This window comes from Sinocyclocheilus grahami, unplaced genomic scaffold (assembly GCF_001515645.1).
Source record: "Sinocyclocheilus grahami isolate Dianchi unplaced genomic scaffold, SAMN03320097.WGS_v1.1 scaffold131.1, whole genome shotgun sequence".
Lineage (NCBI taxonomy): Eukaryota > Metazoa > Chordata > Actinopteri > Cypriniformes > Cyprinidae > Sinocyclocheilus > Sinocyclocheilus grahami.
In genome coordinates, this window is record NW_015505310.1 from 1,012,906 (window position 1) to 1,031,523 (window position 18,618).

General features: G+C 37.5%; 1 protein-coding gene across 2 annotated transcripts in view; it reads left to right on the forward strand.

The window, feature by feature from the left end:
* Positions 1-15,606: 15,606 nt before the first annotated feature.
* Positions 15,607-18,618, forward strand: part of pex5la (peroxisomal biogenesis factor 5-like a) — an 83,583-nt gene continuing 80,571 nt past the window's right edge. Inside the window, exons 1-2 of one of the 2 annotated variants that reach the window (XM_016279504.1) lie at positions 15,607-16,142; positions 17,199-17,231. In XM_016279504.1, the coding sequence (XP_016134990.1) occupies positions 16,122-16,142; positions 17,199-17,231 (54 nt within the window). In that variant the 5' untranslated portion in view covers positions 15,607-16,121. The remainder of the gene's footprint in view (positions 16,143-17,198; positions 17,232-18,618) is intronic. The other variant, XM_016279505.1, reaches the window with a different exon arrangement.

The following is an 18,618-nucleotide window of genomic DNA, read 5'->3' on the forward strand; positions in this document are numbered from 1 at the left end:
ACAACAGTCTGAAGATTATTTGTGAATAAACTCTAAGCTGAAAATCTAGAGAGACAATGATTAAATTATTTAACCTACATTCAGTTAAAATGGAGACTCTTCCAGAAAACACAGCCTCAAATGGATTTTGTAGCTCTGCAGAGGGATGCAGAATTGCTGTGCCTTCTTTTTAAGGCTGTACAACACATTTCTCTGCATATATCAACAAAGTTCCTCTTACTATATTATAGTTAAGACAACAGAGGTACTTTCTGCCAGATAGGGACTAGTTTTGGTTAATGTTGAGGGGGAGCCATGAAAAGAACTATAGATCTGCTCACAGTTATTTCAGTTTTCTATTTCAGTGCTGTGTCAGTGGGCATTTGTCTGTTCTAATTACATGATGGCACTGCAAAATCAGACCTGGTTGAACCTGGGCTTGATGGAGTCAGTTTGATACATGAGTTGACATCTCATATGAACTGCTCTCACAGCTGCTTTGAGGTCAGGGGAGTGAAATATCTTTAAAATGTGAACTTTATTGTGATCAGGAAGATTTTTTATATGTTTTAAATAAGTCTCTTATGCTCATCAAGGCTGCATTTATTTAATAAAAAATACAGTAAAACAGTAATATTGTAAAATATTATTACAATTTAAAATAATGGTTTTCTATTTAATATACTTAAAAATATATATAAGTTATGACAAAGCCAAATTTTCATCAGTCATTACTCCAGTACTCAGTGTCACATGATCCTTCAGATATCAGTCTAATATGCTTATTTATTAACAATATTGGAAACAGTTGTACTGCTTAATATTACTTTATTGGACTTTAACATGATTCTTTGATTAATAAAAAGTTAAAAAGAACAGCATTTATTCAAAATAGAAACCTTTTGTAACAACATAAGTCTTTACTATCACTTTTTAAGCTATCTTTGCTAAATAAAAGGTTTAACTTCTTTCAAAAAACAAAAGTAGTGATCCCAAACTTTTGAACAGTAATACACTGTATATTGTTACCAAAGATTTTACATTCTCTTCTGTACATTCTCATCTTGAACAGAGCTAAGCTAGATCATGTATTATAATAATAATAGTTTTCATGACAAAGAATGCACAATTTTACCTTTGTAACCAAGAATTAATTGTGATTTTGCTGTAGTAAGATAAAAACAACTTGAAATAAATTACTAAAACTAAAGCTATAATATATATTTATATACATAAAATATCTATTTATAGCTTTTTCTTGGTTGAAGATTACAGATTTTAAGATGCACACTTTGCATTACAAAATCCAATACTTACTGCAGGGCTTCTAAATCTATTGCCAAAACCATCTGAACCTACTCAATCTAATTGGGAAACCAAGTAAAGGCAATCAAAATGCAATCAGATTAATCCCTGTGTTATTCTGCAACACCAAGTAAAACCCTCCGCTTGATCCAAGCGGTCCCATTGAAGGGTTCAGTGAGGTCACCTGGAATGGTGACTGATAAGCACTAGAGAGTTGCCGGGGCATAACTTGACCATAATTAGCATTAAGCGGATGCTCATTCACCCCAGTGCAACATTCTAATTTATGGATTGTGCAATAAAGGATCAACTGGTTGTGCAATAATTCCAATTACACTTGTGATGCTGAGTCACTGAAGGAGAAGAATTAGAAACCATCCGCTCCCAGAGTACAGTAATGCAGACGGTACATGGGATAATGCACATAACAGGGGAAGGTGTGAAGGAAGACTTCAGTAATTCACTGCTTATTCAATTTGTGGAGGTTAAGTGGGTTAACTTTTATAGTTGGCAGTGCAGAACCCTTCAGTAATGCATGAACACTGCAAAATGACCTGATATCCTTTCCGATTGAAAAGGTATGAAAAGCCTTAAACCACATACATTAAAGGGCTAGTTCATCGCAAAATGAAAGTTCTCTCATTATTTACTCATATATTATTTACATTCTCATGACATTCAAAACTTTATTGTTTTGCAATTGCCTGAAAGTTTTTGCAGCTTTATTAGCTTACTATTGTTAATTTCTGAGATCATTACTTGCAGATGTCTTCTAAATATTAAAAGACTGGTTATGAAACAATAAAACTGTGCCACATTCTCAGTATATTGACATGGTGGATATAAATAATTTATCCAGTGCTTTAGCTAGTGTCTTTTGTTATTGCTGTCATGTCCACCCACTGTAGGAAGAAAATAATGTATTTTTCATTAACCAAAGAGTGTGCATAACATCTCACTGCATATTTATTAGTATTTCTTTATTAATGTATACACATCACAGCTGTATAAAGCTGTAGCCAAAGAATGTTAGCTATAGCAGAATCATTTCAAATAGAACATTATTACAAACCACAAACAAACATCCTTTCTCTCATTTATTTCCTGTTGACATGATCAAATATTTGGACAACTTACTCATATATTCATATACTTGTCTTTATGAACTAACTTTGGAAAATATGAACAATTTATAAGTTGTTATCATGCAAATATCCTGCCAAAAACACCAAAAATGTTACATCAAGTCTCCACGCCAGGAATATTATGCCTAATCACGTAATTTTGTCTGGTACCCAAAACCTGTCAGCACAGTTTTGGTTAAAGGGGTCATATGATGCGATTTCAATTTTTCCTTTCTCTTTGGAGTGTTACAAGCTCTTGGTGCATAAAGAAGATCGGTAAAGTTGCAAAGACTAAAGTCTCAAATCCAAAGAGATATTCTTTATAAAAGTTCAGAGTCAGCCACACCTACCTAAAACGGCTCGTTCTAGCACACCCCCACATATCTACATCACTATGTGGGAAGATTTGCATAACGCCGCCCAAATGTTCACGCAAAGAAAGAAGGTGTAACTTTTATTCTCACTGTAGTATTATTGACGCTGCAGCCATGTCGTGAGGACGCTGTGTGTTTCGTTGTGAAAGCGAAACTACTTTGTTTGATCTTCCAAAAGAGGACACGACTACAAATCAGTGGTTAAGTTGTATTTACCACACTGTTCCAGAACAGTTTAACCCAAATATCCAGATGTGTGCAGCACATATTATGGAGGACTGTTTACTGATCCTGGGAGAGTAACATTAACAAGCCGGCTGTTCTGACTCACGTAAGTAAGTTTTCATTTAAAGGATTTGCCACTGATGATTCAAACGCGAGTTTTGGGCAGTGTGGAGTAGCACTTGTTGTTTGTCATTTCTCCGATCACAAATGCAGACAGAGTTTTATGTTTACGCGGCGCAATGCAACGCAACGCGTAAAAAGTATAAGTCATTATAATCAGTAATTATGTCCCCCCTGGATGCAACAAATGCCTCGTTTGTAATGGGTTTTAATGTCTCGTCGCTCCGGCCTGACAGGGCATCAACAGTATGGTAAGGGGCGTAACATTTCCGTCTCACGCTTGAGGTATTCAGCCAATCACAACGCACTGGATAGCTGGCCAATCAGAGCACACCTCGCTTTTTCAGACCGATGAGCTTTGTAAAAATCGACGCGTTTCAGAAAGGCGGGGCATAGAGGAGAAACAATAATGTACAGTATGTGGAAAATAATGTGTCTTTTGAACTTTAAACCACATAAACACATTTCATTGCACCAAATACACAAAATAATGTTCTTCTTAGCAGCATCATATGACCCCTTTAATACCAAAATCCTGTTAAATACCAAGCCTTATAACCAAATTAATACCAAAATACCAAATTACCAATTAATTATTTAATTTATTTATTAGGGCTGCAAAACGATTAATCGCAATTAATCGCATTCGAAATAAAAGTTTATGTTTACATATACTATATGTGTGTGTGCTGTGAATATTTATAATGTATATAAATACAAACATGTGTGCTGTGAATATTTATTATGTATATACAGTGGGGAAAAAAAGTATTTAGTCAGCCACCAATTGTGCAAGTTCTCCCACTTAAAAAGATGAGAGAGGCCTGTAATTTTCATCATAGGTATACCTCAACTATGACAAAATGAGAGAAAAAAAATCCAGAAAATCACATTGTAGGATTTTTAAAGAATTGATTTGCAAATTATGGTGGAAAATAAGTATTTGGTCAATAACAAAATTTCATCTCAATACTTTGTTATATACCCTTTGTTGGCAATGACAGAGGTCAAACGTTTTCTGTAAGTCTTCACACACTGTTGCTGGTATTTTGGCCCATTACAAACATACATGTATATGTTAAGGAAAAATAAGATTTATATCTAAAAATGTATATGTATATATAATATAAATGATATACAAGTATAAATATATATACTCTTACTGTACAAACAAAAATATAAATGTAAATATATACATATATGTGTGTGTATTTATATATACATAATAAATATACACAGTACACACACACACACATATAGTATGTAAACATAAACTTTTTATTTTGAATGTGATTATCGCGATTAATCATTTTGCTGCCATATTAGTAGGTAATTAATTTCTTTCTTTCTTTAAACATAACAGTGCTTTGCCATAAACGATTTCATAATTCAGGCCAAGAGCAAATCAATCTTAGAATCATGACATAATTGAGTTCAAGTGACCATTCACACTCAAATTGCAAAAATGAATCAAATGTGACTTTTTTTCTTTTCTGTTGAGGCCTTAATCCACAAAACAAATCGGCCAAATGTGAGGGGGGAACTATGCTATTAGTCCATATTAGCATTTTTTAGGATTATTTTATCAGTATTACTGGATGTTTATTTAGATTATTGGACAGTTCTAAGGGCCTTATCCACTGTACACCTAACAAAAAGAGTCTCTTCGTCAAAGGTATTACATGCCTTTATACAGCATCACAGTGAGAAAGATGCAATAAGATTTGGGAATGCCAAAGCTATGAAACTGAAGGGTAAGGCACTGTCACAGAAACAGTCCAAAATTAAGAGGCAGTCAGACCCAAAAGCTTTGCACAGTTCAAGTGCATAACGATACTGTCTTTCACTTTTGTGTCAATTGTAGGTATTATAATTGAGCCACCTTCTGGCCTTCTCTACCTCTTCACTAATGAGAACATTCCCTTATTATTTTCTGCCTCAAGTCTATGGTGTGGTTGTGTAACATACATCTGCATTCAAGCACTAAAATTAAAGCTGATGGAGTAACACTTGAACAAATCTTGTCTTAATTTACATGGACAGCATACAGCTGTTCAGGACAGCTTAGTGTGTGTTAATTTAACATGTCCTGATTTTACATCTCTTGACAGGAGGTCATAGTAATATTGAATCACATCGCTTCTACTCCTTATTTGTTTGTTGGAAATGCCTTAAAGGAACAGTTCACCCAAAAATAATTCTGTCGTTATTTAGAGTACTCGCACTTATGTCGTCCCAAACTTTTTATGACTATGACCTTCTTCCATGGAACACAAAAGAAAAAATGTTGAACAATGTACTTGTTGCTCTTTTAATATGCAGTTACAATGAATGAGGACCGAAGATTCAAAAAAGGAGGCAAAATCACCATACACAACTCATAAAAGTGGCACGACATGTGCACTATATTTCAAGTCTTTTGAAGTAAAACAAGTTTTGTGTGTGTGTGTGTGTGAAAAACAGACCGGAATACAAATTCTAATGAATTCAAATGGATTCTTAAAGGGGTAGTTCAAACCAAAGACCTGACGGTAGCCATTGACTTCCATAACTACCAGCAACTGTTACCAACATTCTTCAAAAAATATTCTTTTGTGCACAACAAATAAAAGAAACTTACAGTTTTGAACAACTTGAAGGTAAACTTGAAGTAAATGATGACAATTTCATTTTTGGGTGAACAATCCCTTTAAATCAGTGAGTCCAATCTCTGAATGAATCATTCAAACTGGCTTTGTGAATGGAATCAGCCGATTTGTTAAAAATAAATAGTTCATAATAAAACATTTCTTCTGCTTTCATGAAGGTGCCAAAAAAAGCTAAGGCAGATATCAAGAAGATTTTATGTGAATTATGACATTATCTTAGCTTGTTTCTTTTTTATGGTTTCAGAAGACTTTGGATACAACACACAAGGGCCAATTTTATGATAGTTTTATGGTGCATTTTTGTCATTCTAGAGCTTGATTATGTCACACCCCTGTGGACTGTTGATTGTAGTTTCTCCCTCTGTGTCCTTATTTGGTTGTTCCTGTTCTCATTATTAGTTAATAACCTCATTGTGCTCACCTGTCTGCCCCTCGTTATCTGCCCTATATCAGTTCCTGTCTCTTATATTCTAGTTTGTCGGTTATTGTTGATGTCTACTCTACTCCTTGTGCTACGTGTGATTACACTGTCTGGATTATCTGTTGTGGATTTAATAAAGGGGTCATATGATGATGCTGCTAAAAATAACATTATTTTGTGTATTTGGTGTAATGAAATGTGTTTATGCGGTTTAAGGTTAAAAAAAACATTATTTTCCACATACTGTATATTATTGTTTCTCCTCTATGCCCCGCCTTTCTGAAATGCGTCGATTTTTACAAAGTGCTCTGATTGGCCAGCTATCCAGTGCTTTGGGATTGGCCAAATTCCTCAAGCGTGTGACGTCCCTTACCGTATTGTGATGCCTGCCGCAACCACATGTGACGACCCCGGGCTGGACTCCGCTTCGTCCACGGTGAAAGCTGATCCGGCGATCCACAGCGCGAAGTTGAAGTATTTCCTCGGCGACCAGCACGGATCATCTCCAAGCATGACGAAGCAGATATCGTCCTCTTTTGGACGGCCAAACAAAGTAGTTTTGCTTTCACAACGAAACACACAGCGTCTTCACGACAGCCAAACAAAGTAGTTTCGCTTTCACAACGAAGCACACAGTGCCTTCACGACATGGCGGCGGTGGCGGCAACAATACTACAGTGAGAATAAAAGTTACACCTTCTTTCTTTGCGTGAACATTTGGGCGGCGTTATGCAAATCTTCCAAGATAGTGATGTAGGTATGTGAGGGCATGTTAGAAGGTGTGGCTGACTCTTAACTTTTATAAAGAATATCTCTTTGAATTTGAGACTTTAGTCTTTGCAACTTTACAGATCTTCTTTATGCACCAAGAGCTTGTAACACTCCAATGAGAAAGGAAAAATTTAAATCGCATCATATGACTCCTTTAAATATTATTGTATTCATCATCTTCATCGTCCTGCCTGAACTCTAGCACACCCGCCCGTGACAGAATAACCGACCTAAAAAACTGTTTAAATTGCATGTTTCCCCTCCATTTTGTTTCTGTTTTTACTCAGTTTTTTGTTTCAGTTGTGTATTCCCCATGGGTCCATTCACTCGCCCCGAATTCCTCCTCCTCCTGCTGGAGCAGGGAGACAAAGCTCTCGAGGACCATACCAAACTGTTCCTGTTGGTCGCTAACATCACCAGCTACCAGGACGACGTGTCGTCCGAAGATGGTCCTCGGGAGGAATTCGCCGCCTTCGTGGAGTGGACTCTAGCCAGAAACGGGTCGCCACTCACTATCTGCCCCGTGGATGATCTCACCACTCCGGTCCCAGAACTCAGCCCACCATCTCCCCATGGTACGGAGCATCAACCTAAGCCCACCGATGATGGAGAGCCATTTCCCGCCGCGATCCATGAGCCAGAGCAAAGCCAAGCGACTGAGCAGGGGATCGCCCCGGAAGATGAGCCCAACCCGTCAGACCAGGTGCGAGAGCCGGCGACAGTGCCCACCACAAGGGAGCAAGCCGTGGACGGTGTGAGTGCAGAGTGGAGCTCCGCCCCCTGCATCGCGGCTGAGGGTGAGCTGAATTTGGCGTGGCAAAAGGGCCAAAACAAAGAGGGGAGTGATCCAGCCACCGAATCCAGCTCAGAGCGCTCTCCAGTGCCCGCTCCTAGAAAGTGCTCTCCAGTGCCCGCTCCTAGAAAGCACCCTCCAGTGCCTGCTCCTAGAAAGCGCCCTCCAGTGGCCGCTCCTCGAAAATGCCCACCCTCCCACCCGCTCCAGCCTCCTCCAACGCTGTCAGCTGGCAGCCCCTCTGCTCGCCCTCAGCCCACCATCATTGTGGTGCGAGCCCCGCGGGACTGCCATTCTCCAGCGTCACCAGGGTCGGAGTATCCCTCACCTTCGCCTCCAGCCTCCGAGGCCCGGACTCCGCCTCGGCCCATAGACCCAGTGGCTCCACCTCGGCTCCTAGCTCCCTCGCCTCCACCGTCAACCGTCGATCCATCCGCTCCACCGGGCTCCCTCGTCTCTCAGGCTCCGCCTTGGTCGGGCGTCGACCCGCCATCGCCTCTGGACTCCTCCCCTCTGGCTGCGCCTTGTCGCTCCGTCCCACCGGCTACATTGGGCTCCTTCCTCCCGCCAGCTCCACCTTGGTCCTCAGTCGCTTCGGCTCTGCCCCGGATCTCCGTCTCGGTCGCCAGTGCCCTCGGCTTCAACCTGGCCTCCCGAATCCTTGGCATCCCTCTGGCTGCGCCTTGTCGCTCCGTCCCACCGGCTACATTGGGCTCCTTCCTCCCGCCAGCTCCACCTTGGTCCTCAGTCGTGCTGAACCATCGGCTACGCGAAAAGCTTTGTCCCTTGAGGCCTCTCCATTGCTTTGTAGTCACTGGAACAGTCTGCAAACTCTACGAAATTAATGCCATAGTTGGCAACCCACTTCACTTTTAATTTTATAAACTAGCCACATATATCATCTTACATTATTTTGTGATATATTTAATGTAATGCGTCTACTGTAATATCTTGCTTTCAGATCCCTTTCATCTCAGCAGTGTGCTTTTGTTCCTCAGCGGCTGTAATAAAGAGTATTGTCTCGACATGATAATTTATCATGTAGATTAGACTCCATATGCAGAGTATTCCTCTGGCCATGTTTAATGTATCTATGTTTTGCAGTATGTGGGTATCCATGCTCTCAATTCCGTGTCAAATATTGCTTGCTCTGGTCTTAAAAAGTTTTCTTACCTCTTGAAGTAGGCCTTACGAATGTGTCACCCGATAATTAATTGCTGGTTGCTAAGGACTAATCATGACTAATTGCCTGTCCAATTTTGTCTCTCTATCACAGCAACATGTACAAGCTTGTCTCAGTCCTAAGGGCCAACAAAGAAGCCTTCGATTATCAGAAGGGAGCAAAGATGGTAAACCTGTGTGTTTTTGCTTTACATCAATTGCTGAAATATGTAAAAGCAGGGTCGATGATATGTCTTTCTCTTGTCATATCGCTTGATTTATTTAAAAATACACTAAAAAAGCAGTTCATACATACAACATCTTCAATTTCTATTATGAGTGTTTTAGATTTTCTCAATTAAAATGCGTTGTTTTTTAAAGTTATTTTATTTGAAAGTAAAACTGATACAACGGTCCTGTTAGCATAATGAAAAAAATATACATTTTAATACTTTTATTCTTATAAATATTTTTCCCTTAGAATAAAATGCTTCATTGCTTATTAATTAATAGAAAGACATTTATTTTCCAAATCAAAGTAATGTGGTGTGTTTAAGTCATGTGATCCAACCAATATGATAAATATAAAAGAATACAGTGTGGTGTGAATCCTCAAAACCTTATTTAAAATATTTATAAATGAATGATTTATGATATTTGTAACAAAAATTCCCTTAAAGTACTTTTTATTAATTTGTAAATAATAATGGTCACACTTTATTTTAAGGTCCAGTTCTCGCTTTTTTTTTTAATTTGCTGATTATTTATAGGTAGTTGTTAAGTTTAGCTATTGGGTAGGATTAGGGATGTAGGTGTAACAGGGCTGATGAGACGTGAGACGTGTGGATCCATCTGCAAGCTTTTATTTAAGAGACGTGGTCGTAACAGGCAGGGTCGAACAATGGCAAACAGGTATATGGCGGGCAAAACACAAGAATAGTCCTAGGGCTAGCATAGGTCAACGATCGGCAGACAGAATCACAGGGGCGAGACGAGAGGGATAAATCCAGGGAAACAGGCAAGGATCAGAAACCGAGAAAACAGGCAAGGCAAGGCAAAACAAGGAAACACAGAGACTCGGAACAGGGTACAGGCTAAACAATACTCAGCAGAGAATGGTAGTTTGAGTGAGTGTCATATAGTGAGTGAGTGATATGAAACAGCTGTGTGCAATCAGTAAAATGAATGATGGGATATGTAGTCCGGGATGATATGCAACAGTGTGTAGTGCGAGAGTCAATGAAAATGGAAAGGGTGACCTCTGATGGCTAGCAGATGGAAGTTCATGGACTGGATTCATGACAGTAGGACATGGTCATGCAGAATATGTGCTTTATATGTATTAATAAACAGCCAATATGTTATTAATAAATGTTACCATAATAATTTAATGTGTAAGGAAAATATGATATTACTTTTGACTTGTTTGTTACAGCATATGACATTTGTAGAGTTATTAAATTAAACTTCTCTTAAAACATTTTTACCCTTTTTAGGCGCTTTACTTTTATGAAATCAACATGACACTTTTTAAAGTTGAATTTTTTACCTATATTTTTAAGTGGTCTCCTTTTTCCTTGTATTGACTTCAAATCTATAGTTGAACATGTCTTTCGGTGAGCGTTGTTACTGACATTACAGGAGTTTTGAGGACATTTGTCATAATGATATTAAAATATGCCAGGGTATATAAATATGTGACTTTGCCAAAATGTGAATCTATCAACTTCAAGCAGTGCAACCGTGTGATGAGGCCTCTGGCCCTCGTTTTTATTGAGGAGAGTTGCTTAATGAGGCTAAACATGGTGGAGGTGTTGGACCATAATGGGGACGGATGCTGCTCTGTCTGGAAGAGGGGAGGCTGTTATTATAATTGATAGCCCTTGCCGTTCAGTCCCATTTCAAAGTTCATTAGTAGCGCTGCACTCCTCGCGTCAAGCTTTCGCAAGGTGCTTCATGGTTCTCTTCAATGCAAGAGAGATTTATGGACCCAAGATGGATCATCTGGGCTTTAAAAATACACTAGGAAATGAGATCATGGGCTCTAAATCCCTCAAGATCCACAGTTCCCTCTCAGTCCAACTTTCATTTTTGTCTTACTATCATTGCTTTCAAATGAAGCAAAGCTGTCATTTGCCCCAGAGAAATACAAAAATACTTCAAATGCATTAAATGGAGCAGAGAGATGATAAAAATGTAATTTAAAACAGTGACATTGTTTACAGTTTGTTTGTCAGATGTGGAGGCTTCAAGCAAATGATGGCGGGGATACACTTAACTCTTTTTATGTGTACATGCCATCTGAGTGTGCTGAGGTGTGAGGTATTATAGACAGCAGACAGCTAATTATGGCTCTGTCAGGGTGCTGGTGGGGAGGTCACAGGGCCAATTCTGATTGACAGTAGAAGAAGCTCATTGTGTCTGATATATAGACTATACATAGAGTCCCTGTTGTAGTTTCCTGGTCTCTATTTAAAGGAACAGTATGTATTACCTGTCATGCTGTTTCAAACCTGTATCACTCACTTTCATCAGCAGACCACAAAAACATAAATATATATTTTTTGTAGAATATTTCAATCATTTTTGTCCATCTCTGTTGTCCAAAAAAATGTTTATTGGTTAACGGTAAATTCCTTTATTATATAGAGTGAAAAACTGGACATTTCCTGCAATTTTACAGTAAAATACTGCTAAATGATTAGTTACTTACTTTAGAATATTTACATTATATCATTTATCGATATTTGCATAATATATACATCATATATCATCAGTTAATGATATATGATATTTTTTTTACTGTACATGTAGGTTAATTCTATAAAACCTATAATGTTATTACTATATTTTACGGTAAAGTTCTGGCAATCACAACTGGTGAGGAACAACATGAGGAACTATTGACAAAATGTCCTTTTTTGGGTGAATTATCCCTTTAACATTTGTAGCTACAGTTTAAGATTCAAAAATAAACTGTGTAATAAAGTGATATTAATGGCTTCAGCTGCTGTCTTATAATGTTTAAATACTGTTGAAAGCCGGTAGAGGGATTTGACAAGATCCCACAAAATACATAAAGCAATAACAAGCTGTAAAAGCAAGACCTGCTGTTGCACTTGTCATAACTATTCATTTAAAGCATCAGTGGTGAATGAAATTAGCTTTCAAACTTTGGTCTGGTAGGCAGACAGTATTCATTACCGTGATAGATAGTCCAAGCATCTCTCTTCCTCTTTTTCGCTTAGTTACATAAATTTCGACTCAGGGACTATTCGTATCGGGTTGATGCTTTCTCTGTTTGTTTTTACGATCAATAATCGAGCAGGATCATCAGTCTTACGTTACAGTACTACATGACTGGAAACAGGACAAAAGATCACTCAAATTTAACATGCACAAGCAACAATCGTTTATGATTCAGTATTGCAATTATAGACCATAATAAATCATGCCCTCCTTTTTAATGAGTACAGGACGTCTAAGAAATCCCTCCAGCGTACTGAGTTACAACACGACTGACAATTACTGCAGTCTCCTAATCAGTTTATCCATTTCCAGAGAGCTATTGTTTTAAAATGATCTTCAGTGACATATTGGTGACATTTACGAGAGATTTGGTGCATGGCTGAGAGGGGTTTTTGTTCCTGAAGCAACAGAATGCATTTTTGGGAAACATTTTTTATGAATAGTGTGTTTAATAGCTTTATATTACATCAATCTACATTATACTACTCAGATAAAGGGAGCAACTGTTCATCAAAATAATATTTTTCCTCACATCTATGACAAAAAGTCATGTTAGACAGCCAAAATACCTACCATGATTATTGCAGCAATAATTGTTAAAACAATTCTCCTTTGTATCCTTTTTGCAAAAATGGATGAAAAATGTGAGAAAAAAGATGAAAACAAAGTTCAAGTATTTGTCAGAAAACAAGAAGTGGGTTGAGAAGTGCCAGCTGAATTGAGCAAAAGTGCTTTCCTTAGATCACTGATTTTGAACAAAACTAACTTTTCATTTGTAATTTTCATCTTTCTATTTATGCTGTCAAAATAGAAATCTGAGAGCAGCATATTGTACTCAGATGCATGCAGATCTATTAAGTTGTTACCAAAGCATAAATTAAATAAGGTACTAATACATACCATTTATAAAGTGACGTGACATGTGGCCAAGTATGGTTACCCATACTAGAAATTAGTACTCTGCATTTATCCCATCCTAAGTGCACACACACAGCAGTGAACACACACCCGGAGCAGTGGGCAGCCATTTATGCTGTGGCGCCCGGGGAGCAGTTGGGGGTTCGATGCCTTGCTCAAGGGCACATCGGTCGTGGTATTGAAGGTGGAAGAGAGCGCTGTGCATTCACTCCCCCCACCTACAATTCCTGCCGGACCTGAGACTCGAACTCGCAACCTTTGGGTTATGAGTCCACGACTTCCCCTTTAGGGTAAATAAGGAACAAAAAACGTTTAGTTTTTGTACTCTAGGGTAGCCTACCACCCTAGTAATAGCTTTGTACCTTTTTTCCTGAGAGTGATCAAAAAAGATGTCACTTCTGTGTATTCTGTTTTTGTTTTTTTCCACAGCTCACCCAGACCTAGTGATGTCACTGGATACAGTCACTTTTTCCATTGGTCCTGGTCTGCTTGCAAGCCTGGAGTGTCATTGAGTGACATCAGTATTCCCGTCCAGGCCTGGGGACCCTTACTTGGAGCTAAACCCCTCTCAGCCATGCACCATAGATCTGTCACTGACATCACATGTCCTTATAACCAAGCAGCAGGCCACACAAACACAGACAGCAAACACAGGTAGGTCTCTGACTCTCATATGGGATAAATGATTATGCTGTTATGTTGACAGAAAACAATGAATACCTTTTAGACAGCTGTCAGACTCTATTTAAGGGCAGAATACTAACCCAACCCATGAAGCTTCCCTATATAGATTCAGTTACTTGTCAACAGTATAATATGACAGTGTATGTAAAGCTAATATCGTACATCAGATAGAATGGAATGGACAAAAATAGAGCTGAGTCTTACATTTTTTAAATAACGGTCATATTTATCATACTCTTGTATTGAGTATTGTAAAAATCTTACTGCAGACACATTATTTGAATAAATGAAGATATCTATTCTTGCCCTCTCTTATAAATATTTCATTAATCTAATCACCATTCTTTATGAACTGAATAGAGGGCGTATATTTTTCATTTAGTCTCTGATAATAAAATATTACATTTTAAGAACTGTTCCATTCTCTCGAAGAGATTCTCTTTTTTAACAGAATTGACTTCTGTTAATAGGATAAGAACCCTCCAAACCATGTAGTTCCTTTAATGCCAGTGTTTTTAGAAGTCAGGATGAATCTTTGTGTTAATATCTTTAGTTTGCTTACAACATAAATTTTTTTGTGTACATTTTAAATTACTAAAAAAAATTAAATTACTAAGAAACATCATTTTTTAAAATTAAAGTCAGCGTGGTGCCAGAGTTAGATTTGTTTTTTTTAACTGGTGAAGAAAATTGATTTGAAAAAGTAAAAATACATTATTGTGACAAATTAAATGATGGACACAGAAAAGTTGTATAACATGACATGTTTGAATATGGCCTTAATCAGTCATGATTTTCACGTTTAATTAAAATCAATTAAAATCTTTGGGGAAATACAACTACAAAGAAGATTAATATTCTATAATTATACAAGATTAATATGATATAAAATATAATGCCAGTGTTTTTAGAAGTCAGGATGAATCTTTGTGTTAATATCTTTAGTTTGCTTACAACATAAATTTTTTTGTGTACATTTTAAATTACTAAAAAAAATTAAATTACTAAGAAACATCATTTTTTAAAATTAAAGTCAGCGTGGTGCCAGAGTTAGATTTGGTTTTTTTAACTGGTGAAGAAAATTGATTTGAAAAAGTAAAAATACATTATTGTGACAAATTAAATGATGGACACAGAAAAGTTGTATAACATGACATGTTTGAATATGGCCTTAATCAGTCATGACTTTCACGTTTAATTAAAATCAATTAAAATCTTTGGGGAAATACAACTACAAAGAAGATTAATATTCTATAATTATACAAGATTAATATGATATAAAATACATTGAATTGATCAAAAATGACTGTAAAAAGACTTTTATACTCACAAAGAAATCTATTTATTTCAAAATAAATACTGGAAAAATACTAAAAAACACAACGGTGTATGTATATACACATTTTGAGTATGTTTAAATATTCAATTAATAAAAATGTATTTGATAATTAAAACATTTTAAATGATCAATCGTTCCATATTATGTGCATTTTATTATGTGCAATTTATTTTGTGATATCAATAATTTGATACAATTTCATAGCCTATAATTTACATGCTTTTTCCTTAGGGAAGTCAAAAATACCTCTTACCTTTAGAAAAAAAAAAGTTACAATATATTTTTATTTTGCATGTTGTTCATTCTGCTGCTATGTTCACACCTCTGGCAACTGAATACTGTATTATGTAACAAAACAAATTCAAGTGGCGCCTCCTTGCTCCGAAGCTAAGAAGAACAACAACACACGAAGAGGAGGACCGAGACATTATATTCACTTGATTTAGTAAGTTAGTTGCTAGCTGAACAACATTAAAACGATGAGAACACCTGGACTGAGCATCTGTGAATGACGGAACCGGCTCCGCCTAAATCCGTTGGGCTGGGAAGAGGAGGGGACGAACTGTCGACAAGGAGAGAGAGAGTGTGTGTCTGATAAAGGAGGGAGGAATTGCTGAAGAAACAGACCAACTACGATAAAACCCACAGAGCCACACCGGGGCTGAGCTTATGACGTAGGCACGATCCTCGAGCGTTCAGCGCATCTCTCGCGCTCCTCAGCAACTTAGTGAAGAGACTCGCCGGCGCGCGTGAAGCTCGCAAGCAGCTGCGCTCAAGCATCCTCGCCTTATTAAGTGCGTCTGTGAAGAAAGCCATCGCGTGCGCGTCAATTCAGCACTTGGTTCACGAGACAGCTCCGGTGTGTCGGCTTCCCTAACTGGACTCAATTTCAAGAGCAGTTCTTTCAGTACTTTTTAGAACACTCTCGCACGCATGAACATTAGAAGAGTCATCATATTTCTTGCGTTCATCTAACTGCAATCCATAGTCTGGGACCTTCTCCACTAAATATGTACCAGGGGCATTTGCAGGTAAGACTCTGCTCACATAAGACGTCCAATACTTTTCTTTACATTTATGATGGTTGTTAATTGAATTGTTTTAGTTGCACTGGAATCACTGGATTGCACTGGAAGCATGTTAGGTGAAATTCTTAAGTGATCAGTGCATATGCCAGAGCTTTGTGAGTTAAATTGGGATTAGATTATTGCTTGCTGTTGATGTTTGTTGTGTTCATTAATTTTATTCCATGATATAAGATATATAAATGAAAGATAGGCTCTGAAATGGTGAGATATGCTATATTTAAGAAAATTACAATTTATGCATGAGTCATTAAGCAAACCAAAGAAATGTTAAACCAGTGCTGTTCATCTAGTTTAAATGATGCAGATGCCAGTTGGACAAATTAAACGGTAAAAATAAGATAAAGAAAAGCAAGTTTCCAGTTGCAAAACACTGGGATGTAAACGTTGCTTGTCGTGCTGCAGACTTACTGCTAAAAAATCACTCAGTTGCGCACTTTGTTGTAGTATCACCAATAGTAATTTACCCAACATTTTTTTGTATCACCCATGGGGAATAAAAAACAGACCTACAGAGTTGAACTTGTAGAAGCAATCCATAAATCACGGTGTGTGCAAAATGAGACACACTGGGCTCTTTTGAACCTCTATTCTTACTACAGCAACAATAGGATTTGATTGTTACTATTTTATGAAGATCTCTTAATTACGTAACTGCTAAATTAAAGCAGGCAGCGCTTTGTTTACCAAGTCTTAAAACTTCCAAGTAATTTACCAGCTGAATATTTTATGACTTCTTTTGCAGCTTCTTAGGAAACCAGAGTAGCTTTTTAATACCCTTTGTCTACGACAGATGTGGCTTCAGTTACCTTCATATCACTTAGATAGTGATTGGCTTCACTATATTTGTTATATTTACCATCATTCTTTAGACTGACCACAGTTTCATACTTAGACACCTACTTCTCCTTGCACCTATCTGCATACACATCTATGTAAAATGATGTACCATATGCAACATTGTACGAGTATAATTGTTCCGTTGTGTTATTAATGTTCCAGGAGACAGAAAATGGATGTGTTTTCAGCACAAAGGTAATCGGACACTTGATAAGAGTCTCATATGGTCCTATTCATAACTGTTCTCATCATGTTAGAGGCTTTTATTTCAGGCTTTGGGGAGTTAGGGAGAGTAAGATATCACATTTTCTCTGTCAGGTAGGGAGGTAATTTAAGAGGAAATGTTCTGTCTGTGCAAAGCAGATGTTTTATCTGTCCTTCACTGGGCTCTTTGCTGCTCCTCCCCCCTAAACAGACACACTTATCTTGACAGTGACGGCTCATTCTCCCTTGAAGCCATCTCAGAGTATATGCTGTTTCGCTCCATCGTTGGTGAAAAAATTAGTATTGCTTTTCTGCACTAGTGCTGCAATTTATATTGCAGGCAAACAGTTCACATTTGCACATTATGTATAAATATACATAACTGCATTACATCGAAGAGTTCAAATCAAATTTCTAAGCAATAATACATTAATACTTAAGTATACAAGAAAGTCAGAGTTGTTCAAAATGATCACACCTCCATTAACAGATGAATATGCTTTGCTGGTTTTCGCTGTTAAAAAAGAAAACTTGGATTTCGAAGTTTGTATTAAACATCAGCGTCTTACCACACTAGGGGGCATTGGAAATCAATATTTCCCTCTGATCATTTTCATAGATCAAATTCCTTTTAAGGGTAGCGTGTAAGTTCTGTCGTTTCATCTTCAACAACACAATACGATTTGATAGTAATATATGTAAAAAACAATAAATTACGACTTAAAAAGGAGTCTAATACTCAGTACTCTTCCTTCACAAAAACACAGAGGGGTTGTTCTATCTTATATTTCATCTGTGACAATCTGTGCATTGATAGTACCTGCAGATAAGTATCAAAGTAGTTATTTTAAAGGTCATTTGACCCATTTAAAACAAATATATCAGCTCACATCTCAGATGTAACAACACGTGTTATAATTACTATAAATAACTCCAGTTGCTTGGGTGATTCCTGCCCTTTACAGCCATACGGCTGTTTGAGATTAATTTGCAACGCAGTGTGTTGTGTTCTCTATCAAACATGGGCATCACAAAGAGTCCAAGTGCAGCTATCTGCGTGTGTAATGTGTCTATCTCACTCCGGCTATCACTGAAATGCACCACGCTGTCTGGCCAAGACAAAGCACCTTATGGGACGCTGGCAAAAAACTCCCGTGCCTTTTTACTTTTATATTACTTTAATTAGCAGAAGCATCTTCTGCATATTCAGGATTTAATGGATTGTCTCTATACCTCTTTGCTCAGTTCAGGCTTTACTTGACATTTTTGATCCAAAACCTGACATGTCTTTTTTTAAATCTCATTTTCAGAAAAGCTTAGTTAGTGTCCGATTCCCTACAGGATGAAACCCCTGTTACAGAATCCAGTTAAGAATCAT